Source organism: Haemaphysalis longicornis, unplaced genomic scaffold (assembly GCF_048455015.1).
Source record: "Haemaphysalis longicornis isolate Haplotype H1 unplaced genomic scaffold, Haemaphysalis longicornis Haplotype H1 scaffold_7, whole genome shotgun sequence".
NCBI classification, from domain to species: Eukaryota; Metazoa; Arthropoda; class Arachnida; order Ixodida; family Ixodidae; genus Haemaphysalis; species Haemaphysalis longicornis.
Genome location: NW_027526422.1, coordinates 172557525 through 172583274, shown reverse-complemented (window position 1 = coordinate 172583274; position 25750 = coordinate 172557525). Strand labels below are relative to the sequence as shown.

The 25750-nt window shown below is 47.5% G+C and overlaps 1 protein-coding gene across 2 annotated transcripts; it reads left to right on the top strand.

Annotated features, from left to right (window-relative positions):
* Nucleotides 1–190: 190 nt before the first annotated feature.
* Nucleotides 191–9782, top strand: LOC144147230 (uncharacterized). 2 transcript variants are annotated; one of them, XR_013317868.1, is made up of 3 exons: nt 191–2123; nt 7783–7871; nt 8615–9781. XR_013317868.1 is itself a non-coding variant. In XM_077679312.1 (3 exons), the coding sequence occupies exons 1-3, from the start codon at nt 2657–2659 to the stop codon at nt 9013–9015; spliced, it is 663 nt and encodes a 220-aa protein (XP_077535438.1). In that variant the 5' UTR covers nt 191–2656; the 3' UTR covers nt 9016–9782. The 2 variants fall into 2 exon arrangements, 1 of the variants encoding a protein (XP_077535438.1); XM_077679312.1 differs by having other exon boundaries at nt 191–2829; nt 8615–9782.
* Nucleotides 9783–25750: the final 15968 nt, after the last annotated feature.

Genomic DNA, 25750 nt, shown 5'->3' with positions numbered 1-25750 from the left:
TTAGATGGGTAAACATGATTCAGGGTGTCTTTGCTATTAAAAGAGAAGTTTACCTTCAGCAAAGTGGGTGGAGCCCCTGCTTTTGCAAGCATTTGAAAGCCCCTTCTTTGGAGACCCCTGGCTGGTGCCACTGCCAAGGGCCCTCTCCAGTGCTGCTGCAAAAGTAGGCAGAGAAGAGTGCCCTGGCATCTGCAGCATCTCAACCAAAGTTTCTTGACTGTGTTCCTTGAAGCGGGAAATAGCAGGGATCCAGGTGCTCCCGCCCCGACGCCTGCTGAACGCCTTGCCTCCATTATCCTGCGACCACATTCCCAAACTTGTCTTCGTGGTCCAAGAACTGCTGGGATTGTTCGTTTAGGATGGACAAGAAATTGTGAAGAGCGCACGCTGCTTTCACCACAAAATCCACATTCTTAGGTAGGAGTGGCATTGTTCTCAGCAGAATGCGCCACCTGGCTTCCGTGATGCCAAAGGCATTCTCTGCGCACCTCCTGGCAAAACGAAATAACAAGTGTGAAATAGGTTTCAGAAGAAACAACCTTTTAAAACCGTTCCTGTAGACTATATTTTGAACTGCAGCTACAAAAACAATGTAAAATGAGTACACTGCTAGTATCGACTAACTTTGGTCAGCCCATTTAATTGAAGACTCTTCAATCATCTTTCAGGCGCTTAGCTTGGAAGAGGCACATAAAGTCTCGCCGCAGCTGAAATGCCTTATCCCCAACGAAAGGCGTAAGGGGCAACTTTGGTTGTGCCTGGGAGCTGCCCAAGTGAGGGGATGTCCAGTTTCCCCTTGGTGAGGGCCTTCCCGAATACTGCATTCTTGAAAACGCAGCCGTCGCTCTGGCGGTCCTCAGCACCCACGTCAACCTACACAAACTTGCAGGTGCTGTCCACCACAGCCATGAGGACTATTGAGAAAGTGCCCTGCAACAAAAGGCATAAGACACATTAGCACATGCAAACATGTGTGTATAGGTGGTATCGACAGTAATAAGTGATTACAGTAAAAGCTCATTAGTTTGAACCACAAGGGGACGCCATCTCAGTTCGAATCAATGAAAGTTCGAACAAAGGTGAGGAACAGTACACGATAAGGATTCAGTAATTTCATGAAACTGTAATTTCATGAAATTGCAGGCACACTTCCCAGTGAGGGTTATCTTCAGGTATTTGAGTTGAAAACATGAAACGCAACATTCAACAGCCACCACTTCTGCGATGGTGTGCTCTTCAAAGTTTCTACATCTACAAAAGACTGCGTCAGCTTCTCTGGGCGGTTCATGCGGTCATTGTAACCATAGGAAAATGTGTTTACCTTTTCTAAATAAACTGCAGATAGTACCGAGTCACTCAAGAGGCCAGAAAGAACACTGCAAAGTACAAGGGCTACTGTGCCCTCAAAAATGTCGTGCATCACATCAGGTGGCAGCTGTGTACAGAAAAGTAATCTAAAGACATCAATCGAGAAGGCTTGTTCACACCGTCAAGCTTCTTCAAATCTTCATTAACAGCAACTACACCAACATGCTGAGCATGAATTTGTTCCTTTCGCACAATGCGCGTGGACTCGACCAAGATGTTTTTTAATGTCATCGGAATGGCCATGCAGAAACGGCACACCCTTCCTTTAGAAAGTGCTCCACTGAAGCCACCAATATTATGTAGTAACAAATTGTCCCCACAAAAGATTCTACTACAACCTTTGCTTGGATAATGCCTTTGGTCATCTGCAACCCTAGGTCGTGGTCCTTTACGTTCAAATCCTCCACCAAAGGAGACAGAACTTTGTCTACCCCGTGTTCACACACATCTGTGACATCAGGCTGATGGCTTTGAGCTGATACCAGTACCTCGGATGAATGTTTAGGATGCTGCAGTACACAAAAGTTTGTGCTTGCCATGCTTCACTCCCCCCGCACGGGGCATCTTGGTGACGGTATTGGGACACCGTGGACCCCGAGACCCCAAACAAGCTGTATCCAACCGTGGCAATGTGTTTATAGGTGGAGGGTGGCAAACCACGAACGGTGGCCGTCGGAGCCCAGGTGGAGCTCCGGCGGATCGGCTCCCTACCTGTTTACCAGGCAGGGAGCTCCGGGACCTCATCAGCTATCAGGGTAAGGATGACGAAGAAAGTACACCATCTCCCTGCTTCTATACTATGATATATGGCATTTTCTAAACCCCCCTCCAAACGTGATCGGCCCGCAAAAGGGGCCGATCACTCCTGGTTCAGAAACACTGCACTAAGTTTAAAGGCCTTGAGGTCTGCTCTTACTGTGATGATCAGCCATCTTGCAATGGCCCTGAAAAAAAAGTGAAAAAAACCAATCTGATGGTCATTTGAAGTAAGCTCATTGCATTTCAAAGCTTTAAATTGAGTCTATAACAAGTTTTTTCGTTTTTTTCTTTTTTTGCTTATTTTCTCTATGTTCTACTTCTCTCTCCCCCTCTCCTTCCCTTGCTGGATATGATTTTGTATGTTACCACTGTGTGTAAGCATTAAAGAGGTCGGGTGAATTTCTAGGAAGACATGCATTTGTATATGTCCGGTTGCAAATGGTTGGCATTGCTGGCTGAGTGCTTGAGTGCGAGGCCTCCAGAAAAAGGAGCCGGATAAAATAGTATTTGTCAACCAACCCCTCGCGACATGCCAGCTATCAAGCTCGTGCTCCACTTCAGACTCATGGACCCGCAGATGCTTCCTGATGCTGGGGTGCCTGTCAGCTGTGATGGCAGCAATCTTGAGGTCGGCCCTCCGCAGGTCATCGAGGCCCTTAACAAAACCTGCCTTCTCCATCTGGGAGCTGCTCTTCACGTCTGGTGACTGCACTACAGAACACAAAAAATGAAACCTTAGCGCACTGTTTGTGCTGCTTTCCATGGTGCAGGCAGGCTCATGAAAGCAAAAACAAAGCTCATTCTTGCCTCTCCAACTTGCACCTAAATGAAATGGACCACCTTAGATGTTTCCGCACCCACAAAATTGTATGCGAGGTATTTCACCGAGTGGCCAGGGGAGTCTCGCCTTTCATCCCCAAGCAGGCAAAGCTCCTGGCCTTTTAGGGTGTCAAAAGGTTTGCATGTTCAGCCTTCCAGGCCTGTAAAATGACAAATCCCATACAATTCCAGTTCTTTAAAGGTACCTCTCTGTGTCTTTCCTTCTTTATGGCTTGTCCAAGAGGGCCCTTTTGCTAAACCATATAGCATGTCTTAGATGGCACGCTAATGTTTACTGATGCCAGCAGGCGCAGCACCTTGGTGGGATTTGCCCCCACTGAACATTATTGCCGCACACAGCATAATGTTGCCAGCAGCCATTTTATTCACCAATGGCTGCCTGTACCACACTTTGTAATGGTCACCGCATTCAGCGGTGATTTTCAGAAGTGTGCCCTGGACATGCGTAGTGACCTTGTACCGTTGATTGCACTCTGCACACTTCTCAAACAACTTGAGCAGAGTACTTTCGAAGACAATAAATTTCCGCTCAGCATGGGGCAACTCAGTGGTGTCCCTGCAAAAAGCACATTGAGTTATAATAGGGGCATGCTACAGTCTAACCACTTAACATTCTCCTGCATGCTGTTGTCAGGTGATGGCCTGAAGCTCGTGTCCTCGTGGCAGTGGTGGGAATGCCCTCCAACATTTTGGAGCAGGCAAAATCTGCTTTTGGAGCAGCCACCTCTCTACTTGGAGCAAGCACGGGATTTTCATGAAACACAGAGGAAGAACATTCACTTTAATGTTCTCTTAGTTTACATAGTAATTTCAACATAGGCAGCTAGACCACAAAATGAGCACAAAAATATACAAAAGTAGATTAAGTACAGAATTAGTGGCACAAAAGCGGAGGATATTGTACCAACAAGCTGGCTGCTGAATGAAAAGTGTTCAGACAGAAATGCACGTGCATAATACATATGAAAGCCCAAAACAAAACGTATCACGACTCAGTACTCAGAGTTTCGCACCAGCACAGCCCAAACTAAAAATTATTGCACTAACAAACACTGACAACTACCCTGCACGGGGCACCTTGAGTATTCATGGGGACGCTGAGGAGCGGCACCGCGGACCCTAGGCTCCCATACATAAGCCATGTCCAACCATGGCGAGGTGCTTTAAGTTAAGGGTAGAAGTCGTAAACGGTGGCCGTCGGAGCCTTGGTCAAGCTCCGGCCGATGGGCTGCCTCCCTGTCTACCAGTCATGGAGTTCTGGGACCTCTTTGACTACCAGTGTAGCGTCAAAGGAGAAAGTACCCCCGTCTCCCTGATTTTATACTACGACATATGGTATTTTCAAACCCCCCCTCAACCGTGATCGGCCCCCTAAAAGGGGCCGCACCGAAGTATCGTTCCCCCATTGCATCCACTCTTTGACATTTTCTGAACCACATCATTACTCTCGATTTCTTGTCATGGAGTCCCTCAATCTAACCCACCCTCTTGCATATCAGTCAGTCTTCTTGATTGCCAAGTATCTTGCAACCATAATAGGGAAATCGTATAAGTGCAAAAAACAGGTCTGGTGAACTCCTAATCGAAATAAATGACAAGCAGCAGTGTGCAAAGCACCCCATCGGAACCTCAACAGCTCGCAGGGTGTGATATCCGAGACAGATCTCCTGAACGAAACGGATGCCGATCTCCTTGCCGGCTTGAAGGATCAGGGTGTCACTGCCGTGAGACGCATGACTATCCGCAAAGACGACAAGGAGATTCCCACCAAGCACATTATCTTGACTTTTGATCGCGCAGTTCTCCCATAACACATAAATGCAGGTTTTATCCGTTGCTCCATTTGTCCGTACATCCCCAACCCGCGGCACTGTTTTAAGTGCCAGCGGTTTGGGCATGGTACAAACTCTGCACAAGGTCGCGGGTTCGATTCCCGGCCGCGGCGGCCGCTTTTTTGATAGAGGCGAAAAGCAAAAACGCCCGTGTGTACGAGATTTTGGCGCACGATAAAGATCCCCAGGTGGTCAAAATTAATCCGGAGCCCTCCACTACGGCGCGCCTCATCGTCTGCGTTGCGTCGGCGCGTTAAACCCAACAATCAATCAATCAATGGTACAAACTCTTGCCGTGGCCAAACGACGTGTGCGAAATGCGCGACGCATGATAATCCGAGCGACAATTGTCCATCCGATACCCTGTCTTGTGTGAACTGCGGCGGGCCACATGCAGCATACTCCCGCGAGTGTGAAAAGTTCCAACTGGAAAAAAAGTTAACAACAAGGTAACGAGAACATCACCTTCCCGCAGGGGCGAAAGAGGTTCGTCTCTTTCCCACTGGGGAGGTACGCTGACGCGGCTTGCTGGGGGGCGGAGTGGCGTCTGATGTCCACAATGACCCAGTTCAGCGCGTCTGACCTTGTCCCGCCCCCGCCCCTCGCTTAGTTGCCTCACGCAGCCCAAGCCGGCACCACGCCGCTTGCTTAGGCAGCAGCGGTTGTGGTGCAAACCACTTCTGTTGGTACCGGTGCCGCTCCCGCCTCTACCTCCCCGTACTCCAGTGCGTTGGAGGGTGCCGAGGGGATGGACACCACGGGCCCCGCATCGGCTCCCACCGCACCGCCCGTGCCACCTCTGGTGTCCCGGACGCCCTCGGCGGTGGCGGCTCAAACGAAGGGCTCCCGAAGAGGGGCCAAGTCCGGGGGGCCCGGTCCGTCGGGCACCCCTCGGACATCCAAAGACTAGATGGATGTCGGGCCGTTCCTGCCTGCAACGCAGCTCAAAGAGCGGCCCCTGACTTCCAAGCCCACAGAAATGCTCAGAAAGCCCAATCCAAGAGTAGCAGCCCCGAAAGACGACACATGAACACACACGAACACACAAACTCCAGTCATTCTTAAATTTAAATAATGGGAACAGAGAACATCATCCAATGGAACTGCAGAGGCCTCCTTAAAAATCTTGACGATGGGTATGAGATTCTGCTTGCCAGTCAGCCAAGTATCATCTCTCTACAGGAAACCCACCTCAATTCCCGCACGGGGCACCTTGAGAAATCTTGGCGATTGTGAGTGGCGACACCGCGTACCCCGAGCCTCCATACTTAAGCTGTTCTTACATTTCTTAAATAGGTACAATGTATTCAGAAAGGACAGGGTTGGATGCACCCACTGTTCAGGAGGTGTGGCCATTATCGCGCGGAAATCATTAGCATGCCACACTCTCTCTTTAAACACTGTCCTCGATGCTGTAGCGATCCATACAATATTTAATAGGTTGATAACTGTATGCTCCATTTACATCTCTCCTGATTTTGCACTTCAGAGCTCTGATTTCGAGGCACTGGTTGACCAGCTGCCCGAACCATACATACTAACAGGCGACCTTAATGCGCACAACTCTCTTTGGGGCTCCTCCAGAAGGCATGCCCGAGGTCGCCTGATAGAGAAGTTTCTTACATCCTCCGGAGCATGCCTTTTCAACAAAAAACAGCCTACATACCATAACTTAGGACACAATACATACTTGCATCTTGACTTAGCTATTGGTTCTGCAGTTCTCTTTCCATGTATTGAGTGGGCTGTGGGCACAGACCCTAATGGTAGTGACCATTTCCCCACTTCATTAACTTATATAGGTACAGGCCCAAGCAGTCCATCTTCCCATAAAAGGTTTAATGAATCAAAAGCAAACTGGAGCACATTCACACAAATATCTCAACTACACCACACATCCATAAAACACCTACACGTGGAGGAAGCCACCCAACTCATCACGGCACACATCCTCAACGCCGCCAAAAAGTCCATTCCGCAGGCCTCCAGTGGGTCCCGCACCCCAAGGAGGCCCTGGTGGAACTAGGACTGCAGGCGGGCGCGAGAGGCCAAGAACCCCATGTCAGATAACCTCATTTCTTTGAAACGGGCAAAGGCTTTTGGGAAGCGAGGGCGTCGTGAGGTGAAAAGGGAGAGTTGGCGCACGTTCCTCACTTCCATCAACTCATACACTGACACACACAAAGTCTGGACACGAATACGAAAACTAAAAGGACAACAGACACAGCCTGCCCCTGGTCAGTACAACAGGGGCACCTTAGTCGGCCTTGCGCCATAAAAACCCAACCATCATCATCATATGCACAAAAGCATGAGCTGCTCCTCTGCTCGTGCCCACGACACGCAGGAATCGCTGGGAACGAGTTGGCAGACGAGGGGGCCGCTGCTGCTGCACTCAGGAACACTGTAGACATTACAACGATACCCTACACAGACCTCAAGCCACACATAAGACAACACCTGCGCAGAACATGGCAAACACACTGGGATGAATAGACTGACAACAAACTACATGTAATAAAGCCACACTTGGGACAGTACACAGCTGACACACAACAGACACACAGAAGTCACCTTGGGTAGGCTGCGGATAGGGCACACTCATGCAACGCACTCGTATCTGCTGACGGGATCTTCTAGACCCCAGTGCAGCAGGTGCGGAGAGGCCCTATCCGTGGTGCACATACTAATCACATGCAAGGCACTTCACACAACACGACACAAACACTTCAGAGAACTCTACACACAACATATCCCACTACATCCATCGCTGTTTATTGGTGACGATGCCATAGTTTCTGTGAAACGTGTGTGAGTATTTATCAGATGTAAAGTTTTTAAACTTCATTTCCTATCACGCATAATCAAATCTGACCCTATACACCAGCCATCACCATTGCTGTTAATTGATTTTATTGTTGTTCTGGCTTTAGTAGCCACTATTTTTTTTAAAGATACTTTTGTTTGGCGCTCTTTGCCCCAGCTGGCCTTGCGCCAAAAAAACTCCAACCATTATCATCATCATCGTGTGCCAACTCGATGGACCCTATCCGGGGAGATGCCATGACTCAGGTGAGGATCAGCTATAGTTTGTGAATGAGTTTAATTCTATCAGGTGGCTCATTTTGCGACTGCACCTAAACAAAATACTTACTACAGCATTAAAGCAAGTCAGTGCTTTTTAAAGGAAGAACAGCCCTGCCCCATTATTTGTCCCTTTGAGTTTGGTATAATATACCAATATATTCCTGCATTGTCGTTGCGCAAGTAATGTCATGTGAACATCCTCAGTCCTCAGGATGATAGTGTTACTCCTATCGTACTTATCTTCATTGCCCGTTGGGCTGACCTAAGTTTTCCTACAAGGCACTCGGTAAGGTTTCACTTCTCTGCCCCATAAAGCAGTAGGCATTTGTTGTCTTTCCAGTGGTAGGCGACAGCGGTTCAGTTAGCCCTCCCAATAATCTAAATCAGTTACAACTGCCTTGAATTGCCAGAAGCCCCTCCCCCCCTTTTTTCCCCTGTTTCATGAAGTATGCACCTTGTTCTGGCCGGCTGATCAGCCTACATATCTGTTTGAAATAGACACAGCTTAAAGTGTAGCATGTTTAACTGAACAGAGCTTACAGAATCGTGCAGAGCCATAAAAATTGCCCGAAAAAAGAAATTTCGCTTCTGAAAGTGTACTGCTTCAATTCTCTTATCGAAATCGTTGTGATGCTTGGCTGTTACTCGTTTCTTAAGAATCGTAAATTCAAAGCCTAAATCGTTAAACATTTCCTTCGTGCATATTTTTTGAACGCCTTTTTTCCCAGGTATCCTGAGGGACTGCGGTGCCTATGAAAAGCTGCAGCGGCTGATGGAGGGCAAGGAGAAGGGGTACGCTATTTATGGCGATCCAGCGTACCCGTTGCTGCCGCTGCTCATGAAGCCGTATGGTGGGGCTCACATCACTTCTTCCCAGCAAACATTCAACATGAAAATGAGCCAAGTGCGTCAAGCCGTTGAATGGGGCTTTAGAAAGGTTATAGCCGAGTTTGCGTTTTTAGACTTTAAGAAAAATCAGAAGCTGCTTCGCCAGCAGGTTTCACAAATGTACAGAGTGAGCACCTTGCTCAGCAACTGCCACATGTGCCTGTATGGCAGCCAGGTTTCCCAATACTTCGACCTGGACCCACCTTGCCTGAGACATTACCTTCAGGTTAATGAGCCGTGAAATGCCACAGGGTTTGAAGAATCCTGCTTCAACATTCAGAGACTTTTATTTCTTCAGATTAGAGATTACATCAAGAATCTTCAAGAAATTATCCTGCTGATTCTCCAGCAGCTGCTGATGACGGTCCCTCTCTTCGGCACTACGTCGTTCTCTCTTTCGCTCAAGTGCCTGGCGGTCCTCTTCCAGTGCCAGCCACCTTTCTTCTAGCGCCAGACGTCGTTCTTCCAGCTTGAGTTCCCTTTCCTTCAACTCTTTTTCGATGTACATTCGCTTCTGCAGATACTCAATATCTGCGTCCTTTTTACGTTTTCTTCCAGTTGAAAGGAACATTGTTTGGAACTGAAAAATTGCCCAGAAACACCCTTTTTAATAAAATAAAGAGAACATTAAGCCTGCACTCCTCCTCCCCCCTCCTGCCCAAAAAACTGTATGAACAGAAACAGCCCTCAGCCATTTTTTCGTGCTTGTGTCCGCCTCCCTACCTGCAAAATAATGAACAAAATGATCAGCGTGGCTGGCACCACAATGTAATGCCGTATCCTTGCCTGCCACCATTTTTCTTCTCCACGTTGACGTCTAACACACTGCTTCCAAACACGTATTTGCCTCTCACTAATTGTCTATAAGTGCGTTATGTCTTTCTGTTCATTTGTGGTGTTTTTTTGTTGTTTGTGTACTTGGTGTGTACCTCGGTTCTGTTTCAAAAATGTACATTGTGTGTAAATAAAGCATATTGAACGCTAACCAGAGTCTCTAATTTTGTTCGGCAAAATTGTACCCTATTTTTACAGTGTGCAGAACTTTACACTGAGTTATTTCTGTGTGGTACCCATTCAAGATGCTCAGCAATTTGAGAAAGAAGTATGAACATCATTATGCGCGGGTTGAGCTTGTGAAACTTGAGTACACAAATAAAAGCACATCTTTGCAGGGGTCGTTCTGCGACGCATTGTGACTGCCACCATAGGGCAGCTGCGCTGCAGCTGTTGATGTTCCACCACTGGTGGATGTCGACAGTTGCCCCACAGGTGACCCATTTGTGTCAAACGTGTCTGCCTCCTCAGGTATTTCGTCACCTGTGCAATGGCAGTGAGCAGCTGTCATGCTGGCGATGGCGTATCGCTCAGTGGGGAGTAGTCGCAGACTGGAAAATAATAACACAGAGAAAACTGATTAGTTTATGTACTCAACGTACACGCATCAATATTGCAATATTTTAAACAATGCTCAAATGCTATTCAAAGGTAGTGCCTATGTTGGCACCATATTCTGTGGATTACCCCTTAAAATGGATTATAAAATGAAAACAGCCCGAAATTTCCTATATGACAATGAAAGATGCAAATGTTAAAGTTCATCACACAGGCTTGCTCGAAATATGCACCACAATACCTTCTGCAGCATTTAAGACTGGTTCTCTGTAAAAGTCTGCCTATTGTGTGTACAGCAGAGGTGCAGAAAAATTGCACAAGAAAGCTAGCACAGTGCTCGCATAAGTAATGCTTGGTGTTGGGCCAGTTTGCGTAACAGCTTAAAAATGGTTAATTGTGCTGGGTACTGTTCGCAAAAAGGCGGACACAAAAAACAGCACACTGACTGCATTCCTTTCAAAAGATAGTGGCATAAAATAACACCCCAAATATTTACCACTCCAGGGGAAAAAATACGGCTAATGTGGGGCACTCGAATGAACACATTTGAAATACCACACTACTTACATGAGCTGTTTTGATCCAAATCCTGCACAGCATCCAGAGTGCACGGAGCTGTTGCCGCATCACGGGCTGAATGCGCCCCAGCCCGCTGTGAGGCCACCGTAGCAGCAACAGTCTGCTGGCGAGCAGCATTTCGCACCCGAAACTTGTAGTTATACTCCTGGGCGAGATCGATCAGCTCCTGCAGCAAGTGCTCCTTTTCCTCGTACTGCTCCTCGGTTCCCGATCTAAAAAAATGACGTTCACATAATTGCAGCCAATCCCGCGTGCACCTAATTTCCATTGCTCAAGTTGGTGCGCGCAACTTACTTTCGAAGGTTGGCCCTGTCATTTGCTGAGTACTGGGCCAGCAGCAGATCACATCGGTCCCTCACCGATCGGGCGGAAAATACTTTGCCGGTGACCTCCTTCGGCACACCAGCCACGGCTTCCCACTTGGAGGCATCCCGAAATGCGTTTAGCAGCAACACTTGCCTCAGCAGCGCGAGGTCATCAAAATGAAAACGTGCACGCGCGGATCCATTTCGCCCGGTGGCCATGTTGCTGAGAAGCTGGGGATGGCCGTCTCGCACGTCTCGTGAGACCGACGCAAGCCCCGCACGGCCCGCAAAGCGCCGCCCGCTAACTCCCCAGAATTGCGTGCGTCCGCAAGACGCAAACCCGCCTTTTGCGGACAGCGCATGCGCACTAGTGCGCGCGCAAGGAATAGCGCGCGCTAAAGGCTAGCTCCCGCTATACTAAAACTCTCTAATAATGGCTATTGCAGTCTTGTTAGTGCCAGCTCCACTCAAAGTGGAATAGCAAATGCTTGCACTTGAAAAAAGATGTTTATCAACAGTTAAAGCTGCAGTCTTGAAAACCTCCTTTGGTTGCAGGCATACCAAAGCACTGTTCCATTAACCTGATGTAAATGCAGGAATATCTGTCCCACAACAGCATAGTCCTAACTGCCGTGGTGGTTATTGACGCTACACTAAAATTAGGAATAAGGTAATACAGAAAAATGATTTTCCATAATACACAGACATCTTTCATGCTTAACGAACCCCAAAATTCCTACGAGCAAGAGAGGAAAATTGTTACTTCGAAATTTATCTGTTTCTCAGATGCGATAGAGTAAAAAAAATACATAACAGGCTCGAATCACGAGACCTTTGTTTACCACTTGCACGTGCATTAATTGCTGAATAATCTAACAGCCTATTATCCAACCATAGCGTGCGGCTCAGACAAACGAACTTATGGGGACGCAGGGCGTTTTCGAGACGTCGACGCCCACTTCTCTGTAATGGCTCTCACATTAATTCCGGGTTTTTTAGAATATTTATACTACATTTTGCTTACACAAAAAAAGAGAACAGTAGTTACTTTGCGTCGAAGCCCCGCGAGGACAGTCATATCACGAACGTTCCGCCGGTACCAACCAGCCTAAGACAAAATTTTATGCGTCGAATGGGCGGAATCTTTAGAAGCACGTGCTATTTTCCTCAAAAATGTGTACATACACTCACCTCGTCACTGCGACCAGCAGTGGCAGTGCCAGAACCTTGCTTTATCTCGACCCTCAGCGCTTCTCCATTTGTTGGAGGGTACCTGTTGGGAAAACAATGAAAGGAACGCGCAAAGGCACATTTCCCTCAGTGCAAAACAAAACTGCTTTTTCAACATAATTGACATATGCGCAAAAGGCAGATTTCCGTAAATGAACAGCTTTTTTGATAAAATGAAAGCGAACTCACCCACTGCAATGATTTGTGCCGGGTGTTTCTCGCCGCTCCAGCGAATCGACACCTCGGCGCCCACGACGCCAGTGTCCTTCGGGTTTTGCAGAATGGCGGCCCCCACCTTCGTGTCTACAACATCTCGCACCGACACCACATCGAAAATGCGTGCCTGACCCATCTTCAACCACTTCACCAACACGTGGCTCATGGCTGGCTCTTGTGCCCGACAAATACACAACAAAACTCCCCTAAAATCGCCTGGATGACGGAAGAAGGTCGCCGAGGGATGCTTCCTTTTATACCCTCGGCGCTCCTGCGATCAGCCATTTTCGTTTCAACATCCCGCGACACTAGTGACACCAATGACACAGTGGGCCTCCTCAATTTAAACAAAAAATAATAATTTTTCCTAAAAATTAGTGCGCCCCGCACGGGGCACCTTGAGTAATCTTGGTGACGGTGTTGGCGACACCGCGGACCCCGAGTCCCCACACTCGCGCTGTAACCGACCGTGGTAATGGGTTTTAAGGTGAAGGGTAGAAACCTCAAACGGTGGCGGTCGGAGCCCAGGTCAAGCTCCGGCGGATGGGCTCCCTGTCTGTTTACCAGGCAGGGAGCTCCGGGACCTCTTTGGCCATCAGGGTAAAGTCAAAGAAGAAAGTACCCCCGTCCCTTGCTTCTATACTATGATATATGGTTTTTTCTAAACACCCCCCCAAACAGGATCGGCCCCCGAAAAGGGGCCGCACTGAAGTTTCATTCCCACCTCTTTCAACAACTCTCTTTTCAACAAACGTGAATAACTATTCTCGTTTTCTTGTGATGCGCCGCTTGCTCAGGCAGCAGCGGTTGTGGTGGCAACCTCTTCTGTCGGGGCCGGTGCCGCTCCCGTCCGTGCCTCCCCATCGTCCAGTGCGTTGGAGTGTGCCATGGACACTACGAGCCCCGCATCGTCTCCCACCGCCACCGCACCGCCCGTGCCACTTCTGGTGCCTCCGACACCACCGGCGGTGGCGGGTCAAACGAAGGGCCCCCGAAGGGGGGCCAAGTCCGGGGGGCCCGGTTCCACGGGCACACCCAGGACATCGGACGACGAGATGGACGTCGTGCCGTTCTTGCCTGCAACGCAGCGCAAGGAGCGGCCTCCGACGTCCAAGCCTACAGATAGGCCGCCCAAAAAGCCCAATCCAAGAGTCACAGCCCCGAAAGACGACACATAAACATACACACTCCAGTAGCTCTCACACTAAATAATGGGAAGAGAAAATATTGTTCAATGGAACTGCAGAGGCCTTCTGAATAATCTTGACGACGTGTATGAGATTCTGCATACCAATCAGCCAAGTGTAATGTGTGTTCAGGAAACACATTTGAATTCTAAACAATCAAATTTCTTGAATAGTTACCTGGTATACAGGAAAGACAGGGATGGCTGCACACACTCTTCTGGCGGTGTGGCCATAATCGTCCGGAAATCCTTAGCATGCCACCCTGTCACCTTGAACACTATCCTTGAGGCTGTAGCAATACGATTAATAATATTTAATAGGTTGATAACGGTATGCTCCATATACATTCCTCCTGATGTTACACTTTTGAGTTCTGACTTCGAGGCGTTGGTTGACCAGCTGCCCGAACCATACATTCTAACAGGCGACCTTAATGCTCACAATTCTCTTTGGGGCTCTTCTCGTACGGATGCCCGAGGTCGCCTGATAGAGAGGTTTCTTACATCCTCTGGAGCATGCCTTTTCAACAATAAACAGCCTACATACCATAACATAGGTCACAACACATACTCATTTCTTGACTTGGCTATTGGCTCCGCAGTTCTCTTTCCTCTTCTCGAGTGGGGTGTGGGCACGGACCCATACGGCAGTGACCATTTCCCCACTTCATTAACGTATATAGGTAAAGGCCCGAGCAGTCCATCTTCCCATAATAGGTTCAATGAAGCACGAGCTAACTGGAACACATTTACAGAGACATCCAAACTACACCACACATCCATAGGACACCTACACGTTGAAGAAGCTACCCAACTCCTCACGGCGCACATCCTCGACGCCGCCGAAAAGTCCATTCCCCACGCCTCTGTTGCCCCGCGCAACCAGCGGAGGCCGTGGTGGAATGAGGACTGTAGGCGGGCGCGAGAGGCCCAGAACAAGGCGTGGGGTATCCTTCGCCGGTACCCCACGTCGAGTAACCTCCTCTTCTTCAAACGGGCCAAGGCGTTAGGGAAACGTGTGCGCCGTTAGGCAAAACGAGAGAGTTGGCGTACATTCATAACATCAATTAACTCCTACACAGACACACGGAAAGTATGGACACGAATACGGAAACTCAAGGGACATGCAACACACAGCCTGCCTCTGGTCAGTACAACAGGGGACACACTCGAAGACCAGGCTGACACACTCGCACAACACTTCCAACACGTTTCTAGTTCAGCACACTACACAAACACCTTCATGAAACACAAACTCGTGGCCGAAACGAAACCTTTACGTGACAATGACAGGTCAGCCACCTCTTATAACTCCGAATTCACGCTTCATGAGCTGAGGGGTGCTCTGAGCACGTGTAAACCCTCAGCTCCAGGCCCAGACAACATTACATATACAATGATACAGAACTTACACACAGACACTCTTGTAACACTTCTTCACCTTTTCAACAAGATATGGCTTTCGGGGCACATTCCAAAGTCTTGGAGGGATGCCATAGTTGTAGCATTCTTGAAAGAAGGGAAGGACCCTTCTTCTCCCGCTAGCTATCGACCCATTGCCCTGACCAGCTGCCTGTGCAAGCTTCTCGAGAAGATGATAAACCGGAGGCTCGTGTACTTTTTGGAGTATAACGGCCTTCTCGAGAGCTGCCAGGCAGGCTTCAGGGCGGGGCGATCCACGAATGATCAACTTGTGGCACTAGAGTCGTATATTAAGGATGCCTTCATGCATAAACAGTTCTGTTTAACTGTCTTCTTAGACCTTGAAAAGGCATACGACACCGCTTGGCGTTATGGGATCCTTAGGGACCTCAAGTCATTCGGTCTATCGGGTAACATGTTAAACACTCTTGTTAGTTACTTGTCAGACAGAACGCTTCGAGTAAGAGTTGGATGTGCACTCTCAAACGTTTACGTGCAAGAAAATGGCGTGCCACAGGGTGGCGTGTTGAGCTGCACTCTCTTCATAGTAAAAATGAACTCTCTTGGTAAGGCACTGCCACCTACAATTTCTTATTCCATGTATGTAGATGACGTGCAGATATCCTATAAATCATGCAATATGTCAATCTGCGAACGTCAAGTCCAGCTTGGTGTAAAGAAACTTGCCGGCTGGGCAGACAAGAATGGTTTTAAATTAAATCCTGTAAAAAGCTCCTGCGTTGTGTTCTCCAGGAAGCGCGGGGTCCATATGGACCCGGACATTACTCTTAATGGCGTGTCGCTTCCTGTGAACAAGGAGCACAAGTTTTTAGGTGTTGTGTTTGACCAGAAACTCACATTCATTCCACAGATCAAGAAACTTAAACATAAATGTCTTAAAACAATGAATATCCTGAAGGTTCTCTCCCACAATTCGTATGGTTCCGACAAAGAACTCCTACTACGGCTCTATACTGCTTTGGTTGGGTCTCGTTTGGACTATGGCAGTGTGGTATATGGGCCGGCGAGTAAAACAGCATTGCGAATGCTTGACCCAGTACTACACTTCGGGCTACGGCTTGCGTCGGGTGCTTTTCGCACTAGCCCTGTCGAGAGTCTATATATGTTGAATTAATAAGTGGAGCCTTGAGAACCAGCGAACGTACATGGACTTACTTTATGCTTTTAAAATTTCATCTCAGAATAACCACCCTTTTTATCCTGTCCTTAACGATACATCCACATCTGTGCTGTTTGTATATCGCCCGTCCGTTACTCCGCCTTTTTCACTTCGAGCGATAGAGCGAGCCTCGGATCTGAGTGCTTCGTTTTTAGACATGTACAGGTCATATTCTTTAAACATTTTACTGCCTTGGCAAGTTCGCGCTGTGTCCTGTGACCTTTCTTTTATAAAGCTTGACAAAAATCGGGTACCGCGAGCTGCAATACTGCAGCACTTTCTTTCTTTGCAGTTCAAATACCCACGTGCTGAATTCTACAGTGACGCTTCTAAAACCTCCACTATGGTGTCGTGCGCTGCTCATGGTCCGAATTTCAATGCAGCCAGAACCATGAGCGTGCACACAACAGTTTTTTCAGCAGAAGCGTACGGAATTTTACTGATTGTACGACATATCCTTGAAAATCAAATTCCATATTCTATCATCTACATAGATTCTTTGAGTGTTGTTCGCGCATTGTCATCGCATACACCCCCCAAAAACCACATAGTTAATCTTGTATTCAACACTATCATGTCGGTGTATGCGGAGAAGCATCGGCTGCTCCTCTGCTGGGTCCCAGGACACGCTGGGATCGCTGGGAACGAGTTGGCAGACGAGAGGGCCGGTACTGCTGCACTCAGGAACACTGTAGACATAACAAGCGTACCATATACAGACCTTTTAAACGGGCAAAGGCTTTTGGGAAGCGAGTGCGTCGTGAGGCGAAAAGGGAGAGTTGGCGCTCCTTCCTCACTTCCATCAACTCATACACTGACACGCGAAAAGTCTGGACACGAATACGAAAACTAAAAGGACAACAGACACACAGCCTGCCCCTGGTTAGTACAACAGGGGACACACTGGAAGACCAGGCTAACACACTTGCACAACACTTCGAACACGTGTCCAGTTCAGCACACTACACCAACACTTTCATTAAACACAAAGCATCATGTGAGAAGAAGTCCTTGCGAGACACTAATAAGTCGAACTCATCCTATAACACCCCCTTTTCACTTCATGAGCTGAAGGTCGCACTCGGTACTTGTAAACCTTCAGCTCCAGGTGCAGACAGGATTTCATACACAATGATACAACACTTACATGCAGACACACTTGAAACACTTCTTCACCTCTACAATAAAATATTTCTTTCGGGGCACTTCCCACGCTCTTGGAGGGAGGCCATAGTAGTGGCTTTCCTAAAGGAAGGGAAGGACCCTTCCTCTCCCGCCAGTTATCGCCCCATTGCCCTGACAAGCTGCCTGTGTAAGCTCTTCGAGAAGATGATAAACAGGAGACTCGTGTACTTCTTAGAGTACAACGGTCTTCTCGAGAGCTGTCAGGCAGGCTTTAGGGCGGGGCGATCTACGAACGATCAACTCGTTGCGTTAGAGTCATATATTAAAGATGCTTACCTCCATAAGCAGTACTGTATGACAGTATTCTTTGATCTTGAAAAGGCGTACGACACTGCTTGGCGGTACGGCATCCTCAGCGATTTGAAGTCCTTTGGTATGTCGGGTAACATGTGGAACACGCTTGCCAGTTACCTCTCTGAAAGAACGTTTCGCGTGCGAGTTGGAACTGCACTCTCTAGAGTTTATGTGCAGGAAAACGGTGTTCCGCAAGGTGGAGTCTTGAGTTGCACGTTGTTTATTGTAAAAATGAACTCTCTTCGGAAGGCTCTGCCACCAACCATTTCCTGCTCAATCTATGTAGACGACGTGCAATTATCCTTTAAGTCTTGTAACCTGTCTATCTGCGAGCGCCAAGTCCAGCTTGGTGTTAACAAGCTAGCTGGCTGGGCAGATAGCAACGGTTTTAAATTTAATCCAGTGAAGTGTACTTGTGTTTTGTTTTCGAAAAGGCGCGGCATTCGGCCGGATCCAGACATCAAACTCAATGGTGTCTCAATTCCAGTCAGAAATGAACACAAGTTTTTAGGTGTAGTCCTTGACGAAAAGCTCTCGTTCATTCCACACATAAAAGAACTTAAACATAAATGCTTAAAGGCCATGAATATACTCAAGGTTCTCTCCCACTCTTCATATGGGGCTGACAAACAACTTCTTTTACGTGTTTTTACCAGCCTGATAGGTTCACGATTAGACTATGGAAGCGTTGTTTATGGGTCAGCAAGTAAGACATCCCTGAAAATGCTGGACCCAGTGCTTCATCTGGGGCTCCGGTTGGCATGTGGCGCCTTCCGGACTAGCCCGGTCGAAAGCCTCTATGTGGAGTGTAATAAGTGGAACCTACAACGTCAGCGAGCATACACAGATCTTTTTGCTTTTAAAATTTCATCTATGCCACACCATCCTTTTAAATCGGCTTTTTATGATACGTCTATGACTGCACTACTCCTAAACCGACCATCGTTCTCTGCGCCCTTCTCTTACAGAGTTAGAGAGGAAGCGTCAGAGCTTTCTGTCTCCTTTTTAGACACCATACAAAGTTCTCAAACAGATTTTATAGCACCATGGCATCTCCGCCCTGTATCATGCGACACATCCTTCACACATGTAGATAAAAACCGAGCTCCCACATGTGCAATTCTGCAGCATTTCTTGTATTTGCAGCAGAAGTACCAATTTTCTGAATTTTATACGGACGCCTCTAAAACTGCCACCTCTGTGTCCTGCGCGGCGCATGGGCCCGGCCTTAATGTCACTAGAACTCTTAACAGTAATACCAGTATCTTTACGGCAGAGGCTTATGGTGTACTTCTTGTTGTTAATCATATCCTTCAAAGTCACATCCCACAATCCATTATATATACAGACTCCCTCAGTGTCGTGCGGGCGTTGTCGTCAACAAAGTCTTCAAAAAATCACGTTGTAAATCTAATAGTCAAGGGTATTATGTCGGTGTATGTACGCAAATTTGAACTGGTTCTTTGCTGGGTCCCTGGCCACTGTGGTATAGCCGGGAACGAAGCAGCGGACCGAATGGCTGCTGCTGCTACACTCTCGAATACAGTAGACATAACCACATTACCCTACACCGACGTGAAACCACACATCAGACAACAACTTCGCAAAACATGGCAAACACACTGGAGTGAACAAACAGACAACAAGTTACACGTAATAAAACCACACTTGGGACCATACACCACCGACACACGTAATAGATACACTGAAGTCGCCTTGGCTAGATCACGGATAGGGCACACTCATGCAACGCACTCGCACCTTCTCACGGGGTCTCCAAGACCTCTGTGCAGCAGGTGCGGAGAGGCCCTATCCGTGATCCACATCCTCATACAATGTAAGGCACTCGACATTACACGACGAAAACACTTCCCACAACTACACACACGACATATTCCACCACACCCGTCATACTTCTTAGGAGATGAAGCCATGTTCTCTGTTCAGCGAACCTTAAGGTTCCTATCTGAAGTTCATTTCTTACAACTCATCTCTTATCACCCATAGTTTTACCCCTGGTCCTATACACCAGCCACCGTATTTATTTTTTAACCACTCACGTTCTTCACCTTGGCCCTTTACACCAGACGTGCTCATAGTATTTAACTGACTTTATCCGATTTCCCTCCTTATCTAATAACTTTGTATTTGGCGCTCTTTGCCCATGTCGGCCTTGCGCCATTAAACTTAAGCCATCATCATCATCCATATACAGACCTCAAGCCACACATAAGACAACATCTGCGCAGAACATGGCAAACACACTGGAACGAACAGACAGACAACAAACTACATGTAATAAAGCCACACTTGGGACGGTACACAGCTGACTCACACAACAGAAACACAGAAGTCGCTTTGGCTAGGCTACGGATGGGGCACACGCATGCAACTCACTCGTATCTGCTGACGGGATCTCCTAGACCCCAGTGCGGCAGGTGCGGAGAGGCCCTATCCGTAGTGCACATACTAATAACATGCAAGGCACTTCACACCACACGACACAAACACTTTCCAGAAATCTACAGACAACAAATCCCACTCCACCCATCGCACTTCTTAGGCGATGAACCAATGTTTACTATCAAACGTGTTTTTAATTATCTATCAGAAGTTAAATTTCTGAATCTCATATCGTATCATGCGTAATCACAACCTGGCCCTCTACACCAGCCATCCTCATTGTCTTTATTTGTTTTTACTTCTGGTGCTATTCACTTCTAGTATTGACTTTAATATGTGGTAGCTAACCATCTTTTTTTTGGCGCTCTTTGCCCCAGTTGGCCTTGCGCCATTAAAATGCAACCATCATCATCATCACTCCCACTTTTTAGGAACTATGCGCACATCACTAGCGCGTATTTGCACATTTATATGTTTCCTGACATTTTGTTTTTTCTTGCGATGCATTTTGCTGGTGCACATGTAGTAAAGAGACATTGTGTTTTACAGAAAACGTGCTGAAAATATGCACAAAGCAGTGCCTCTGATGAACACCAACACTGCAACCATCACGGCTGATTGCAGATCACCTCAGTCTGCATCAATTCATGAAGCTATGGCTGACTACTGGGACGGCCTTGGAATTCAGGAGCTTTTGCCAGAGCTTTCCTTTGAGAGGGACGTCAGTGTCCCGACAGCACAGAATGGAGGCGTGTGTGGAAGAGTTGTGTCTGTGGGCCACTTCATGAAGGCTGCTCAAGAGCTTGGCGAACACCGGTGCCCTTTTCGTGGTGGAGGACACTTTGAGTTTGAAGAGGAACGAAGGATTGGCCATTGAGGCCAGGGTGAACCATGCAAAGGCAGCAAAGCCGAAAAAAGGTAAGTATGCGCGGCTTTCAGAAGGTATTGAGGACGCACAGTGCTCATTCATGCAGTAGCTGGTTCATCCAGTCAGAACTGTGTAACCGCTACTATTGACGTGTATGCTCCTGAAGCAAGAACGCACTAAACGGCCAGTAGTCAGACCAACTAGAGCCAAGACGGTGCCCTCACTGGCAGGCCGTAGCTGGTTCATCCAGTCAGAACTGTGTAACCGCTACTATTGACGTGTATGCTCCTGAAGCAAGAACGCACTAAACGACCAGTAGTCAGACCAACTAGAGCCAAGACGGTGCCCTCACTGGCAGGCAGTAGCTGGTTCATCCAGTCAGAACTGTGTAACCACTACTATTGACGTGTATGCTCCTGAAGCAAGAACGCACTAAACGACCAGTAGTCAGACCAACTAGAGCCAAGACGGTGCCCTCACTGGCAGGCAGTAGCTAGTTCATCCAGTCAGAACTGTGTAACCGCTACTATTGACGCGTATGCTCCTGAAGCAAGAACGCACTAAACGACCAGTAGTCAGACCAACTAGACTCAAGATTGTGCCCTCACTAGCAAGCATTACCTGCCTTCTCTGACACCAAGTAGTATCTTCAATAGGTGGGAACCACACAGTTACTGCAGTGAAAATACATACCTTGAACAGTTCCCGTCGAGGCAATGCCCCGAACAGCAAAGTAACCGGTTTATCCTGCAACAAGTATTCGTTATCGCTTTCAACTTCCTTCAACCCATTATTTCGCTTTCCTGGTTGTCTATTGCAGAGCAGCCTTGCCGTTATGTGTATTTCTAGATTACGTTTTGCAGTGGAAGCTGGACCCCGAAATGTGGAACCTCAGCATTGTCAGCAGGCATGGCCCGCTGTTCACCAGACTCGGTGAGAGGTAGCAGCTCGGACCAACGGTGGTATACACTTCTTTTTGAGTAACTGGCATAAGGTGTTCTGTATTCAATGACGTCGCCCTTCAGGATATGTTTGCCTTTGTTTTTAAACTTTCCTTGTTTCTTTTGTCGAGAGCAGCTTATAATTTTTATGTGCTCAAAAACACGACTTTGCTATTTTAGGGTTGAGACAGCCCAAACAGATTTGGGAGCACTTTGGAACAGCAATATTTCAATTTTGGAGCAGAAGAACTTTTGTTTCGGAGAAGTGGCGACATTTATTATGTCGTCACAGGGCTCTGAAAATAAAATTTGTAGCGACGTTGCGGGGGTAGACCCATTTTTAATTAGTTTGGAGTGTTCAGAACACTGAGATAACGTCTAGAGAAAGTGTTTGAGAGTATCACAAGGAATGATCTGCACTACCATCTTGCAAACTTTGTAAACATTATTGAGGCTGTATGCAATACAATGTAAAATAGCGTAAAAATTTTAAAAGTGAGAAACGCTACAATGGTGGTTTTTTTTCACCATTTGAATGCTGAAATTATTTTTGCAATCTCTGAATACCTTGTACGAGCAAATGTGGGGCCAGGGGAAAGTTGCCCGAAGTGAGGTGGCGGCTGTTGCACCATTTCAATCCCCGAAGCACACGGCCACCCCATTCGTAATTTGAGTGACGTTGCTATGTTTAGCCACTTCACTTTTGTCAATATCACTTCACATACATCAATTATTACTACTTCTGCAACCAGTTCTACTATCAGGCGCAGATGCCTGAACACTTCACGGGGACGCAGCGTACACAGCAACCTACTTCTGAAATGTCGATCGCTCGATTCCAGAGGCTCGCGAGCTTGCTGTCGACAACAGCACCAACCGAACGTTTTATAACATTAGAGAGTCCAAAGGATTACTTCACTAAGATGCACGCACTGCACTTCACACTCAAGCACAAGCCACTGCAAAGTCTGGCACCCCATTGTTTTCGATAGACTCCTTGCTTTGAGCCGTGCCACTTCCCGTAATCTTGCACACGTTAGTACACAACAGATAAACTGACTTATTGAGAATCCAACTGACTGCTTAACCTAAACCAGAGAAAGGGCCGGCGAAGCGTACTGAACCCTTCAACTACGCAGCAGCCGCTCCATCCAGCAGCCACAATTTGTGTTGCCATAGCACGGAAGGCCATTTCAATAAACACAGCCAGAGAGCCAATTACGCTTTAGAAACTATTATATACTTCATTTCAGTCTTTCTCACCCTGTTGTCCCATCCCTGTATTTGATAACCATTATGTTATATTTTTGTCTTTTCAGCTTGCTGTAAGATACAAAGGTCTTTTGCCAGTTTGTGTGCCTCTGTAGGGCTCATGACTTTTGCTTAGTGCAAATAAAGGCCTTTGTTGTTACCCTTGCTTGTTAATTTTTGTTTTGCAAAGTTTTCAGGAAAAGCAGCTGAGTTCGGTATGCCAGGAAACAACATGCAACCGCGAGAGGAACATTTACCAGCCGAAAGCCATTGTCAACGAAACTGGTTCCTATTTCGTGCAAAACCTTCATGTAGTTAGCATGTTCAGTAACCTTGTTCATTTCAAGCAAGTGAAGAAATTTGTGTACCATTGCGCGTTGATTGGCAAGCACATCTTTCTTCTGATGAACTTATTGTAACATTACATAGCCGAGAGTATTTCAAGGGTCAATAAAAGTTCCTTCGCAGCAGCTTTGGTGAATCTCTGCCTCCTGCATCCGAGTATGCCAGCTTTCTTTTTTTTATTCACATTCCAAGCGCAGCAAAGTTTGAATAGAGGCAGCGGCGTTGGAAGTTTTGTCTCCAATAAACAGCTGTGTCAGTGCCTGTACTGTTGCAGTTCGACCTCACGTGTGACCTCAAAACGTGTGACCTCAGTTTGCTGGGAAAGGTGGCATCTAACTTTGTTGGCAGAGCAAAATTATGCAATGATCTTGGCTCTGTAATGACCCCGTTGCTGGACAGAAAATTTTCATTCAGCCAAGCACATGCAATATAATTACTGATTAGCTCATTCCTGTCAGATCGAATGCAATCTCTGGAAAATTTGGTGACTGGGTGATGGCACCATAAATAGCCGATGGTGGTGGTCAGTGGCGTAGCCAGAAATTTATTTCGGGGGGGGGGGGGGTTGCGCCCCAACTCTAATGCGTGTGCATATATATATATATATATATATATATATATATACATATATATATATATATATATATATATATATATATATATATATATATATATATATATATATATATAATTGATAGTTTTTACAGGACAACATTCAACATTACATTTTAACACATTTGAAAGACAAGAAAACATCCAGCAATAAAAATTTTGGGGGGTTTGAAGCCCCCCAAACCTCCCCCCCCCTGGCTACGCCACTGGTGGTGGTAAAAACGTTTGCGCAAAGAAAATAAATGTTACGAAAACTAAGGTTAGGTGCACGATTTCAACCTATGCTAGGGTATGCCCGTCCAGTCCCACACGCGTCCCTTGCACCACGACTAACCCCGCACGGGGCACCTTGAGTATTCATGGTGACGGTGTTGGCGACACCGCGGACCCCGAGCCCCCAACATAAACTGTAACCTACCGTGGTGATGTGTTTAAAGGTGAAGGGTAGAAGGCTCAAACGGTGGCCGTCGGAGCCCAGGTCAAGCTCCGGCAGATGGGCTCCCTCTCTGTTTACCAAGCAGGGAGCTCCGGGACCTCTCAGGCTATCAGGGTAAGGTTTGAGAAGAAAGTACCCCCGTCCCCTGGTTTTTTCTATGCTGTATGGAAAATTCAAAACCCCCCTCCAAACGTGATCGGTCCCTGAAAAGGGGCCGCACCGAAGTATCTTTCTCTCCACTTTCAAGCAGTAGCTTCCCAAAGCCAGACAAATACTCTCGTTTCCTTGTTATCGAATCTCTTGACTCAGCCCGCCCTCTTGCTTCACAATCAGTATTTTTGATTACAAAATACCTTGATGGAATAATTGGGAAAACCTACAATGCCAAAAAACAACGCACAGGTGAAGTCCTTGTTGAAGTAAAAAACCAGCAGCAGGCAACCACACTTCTTGGTCAGACGAAAATGGTCGATCTGGACATCAGGGTCACACCCCACCGCAGCCTGAATAGCTCGCAGGGTGTGATCTCTGAGGCAGATCTTAACGAGACAGATGCCGACATTCTTGAAGGTCTAAAGGATCAGGGTGTCACAGCCGTGCGCCGCATCACGATGCGTAGAGATAATAAGATAATCCGCACGAAACATATTATCCTGACCTTCAATTGCTCCTCACTTCCTGACCATATCAACGCAGGGTTCATCCGATGCTCCATTCGTCCTTACATTCCAAACCCGCGCCGCTGCTTTAAGTGCCAGCTGTTCGGGCACGGAACCAACTCCTGCCGTGGTCGTCTGACCTGCGCAAAGTGTGCTCAGCATGATCATCCTTCTGATAATTGTCCATCATCAACCCTCACCTGCGCCAACTGCCAGGGACCCCATGCCGCCTACTCTCGAACGTGCGAGAAGTTTAAGCAGGAGAAGGCGATCATTAATGTGAAGGTAACTGAGAACATCACCTTCCCAGAGGCGCGAAAGAGGTTCGCCTCTTTCCCCTTGGGGAGGTACGCCGACGCTGCTCGCCGGGGGGCGGAGCGGCGTCTGGTGTCCACAGGGACGCAGTTCAGCGAGTCTGACCTGGTCCCTCCGCCGCCCCCCCTGGGGTGCCTCAGGCAGCCCAATCCGTCGC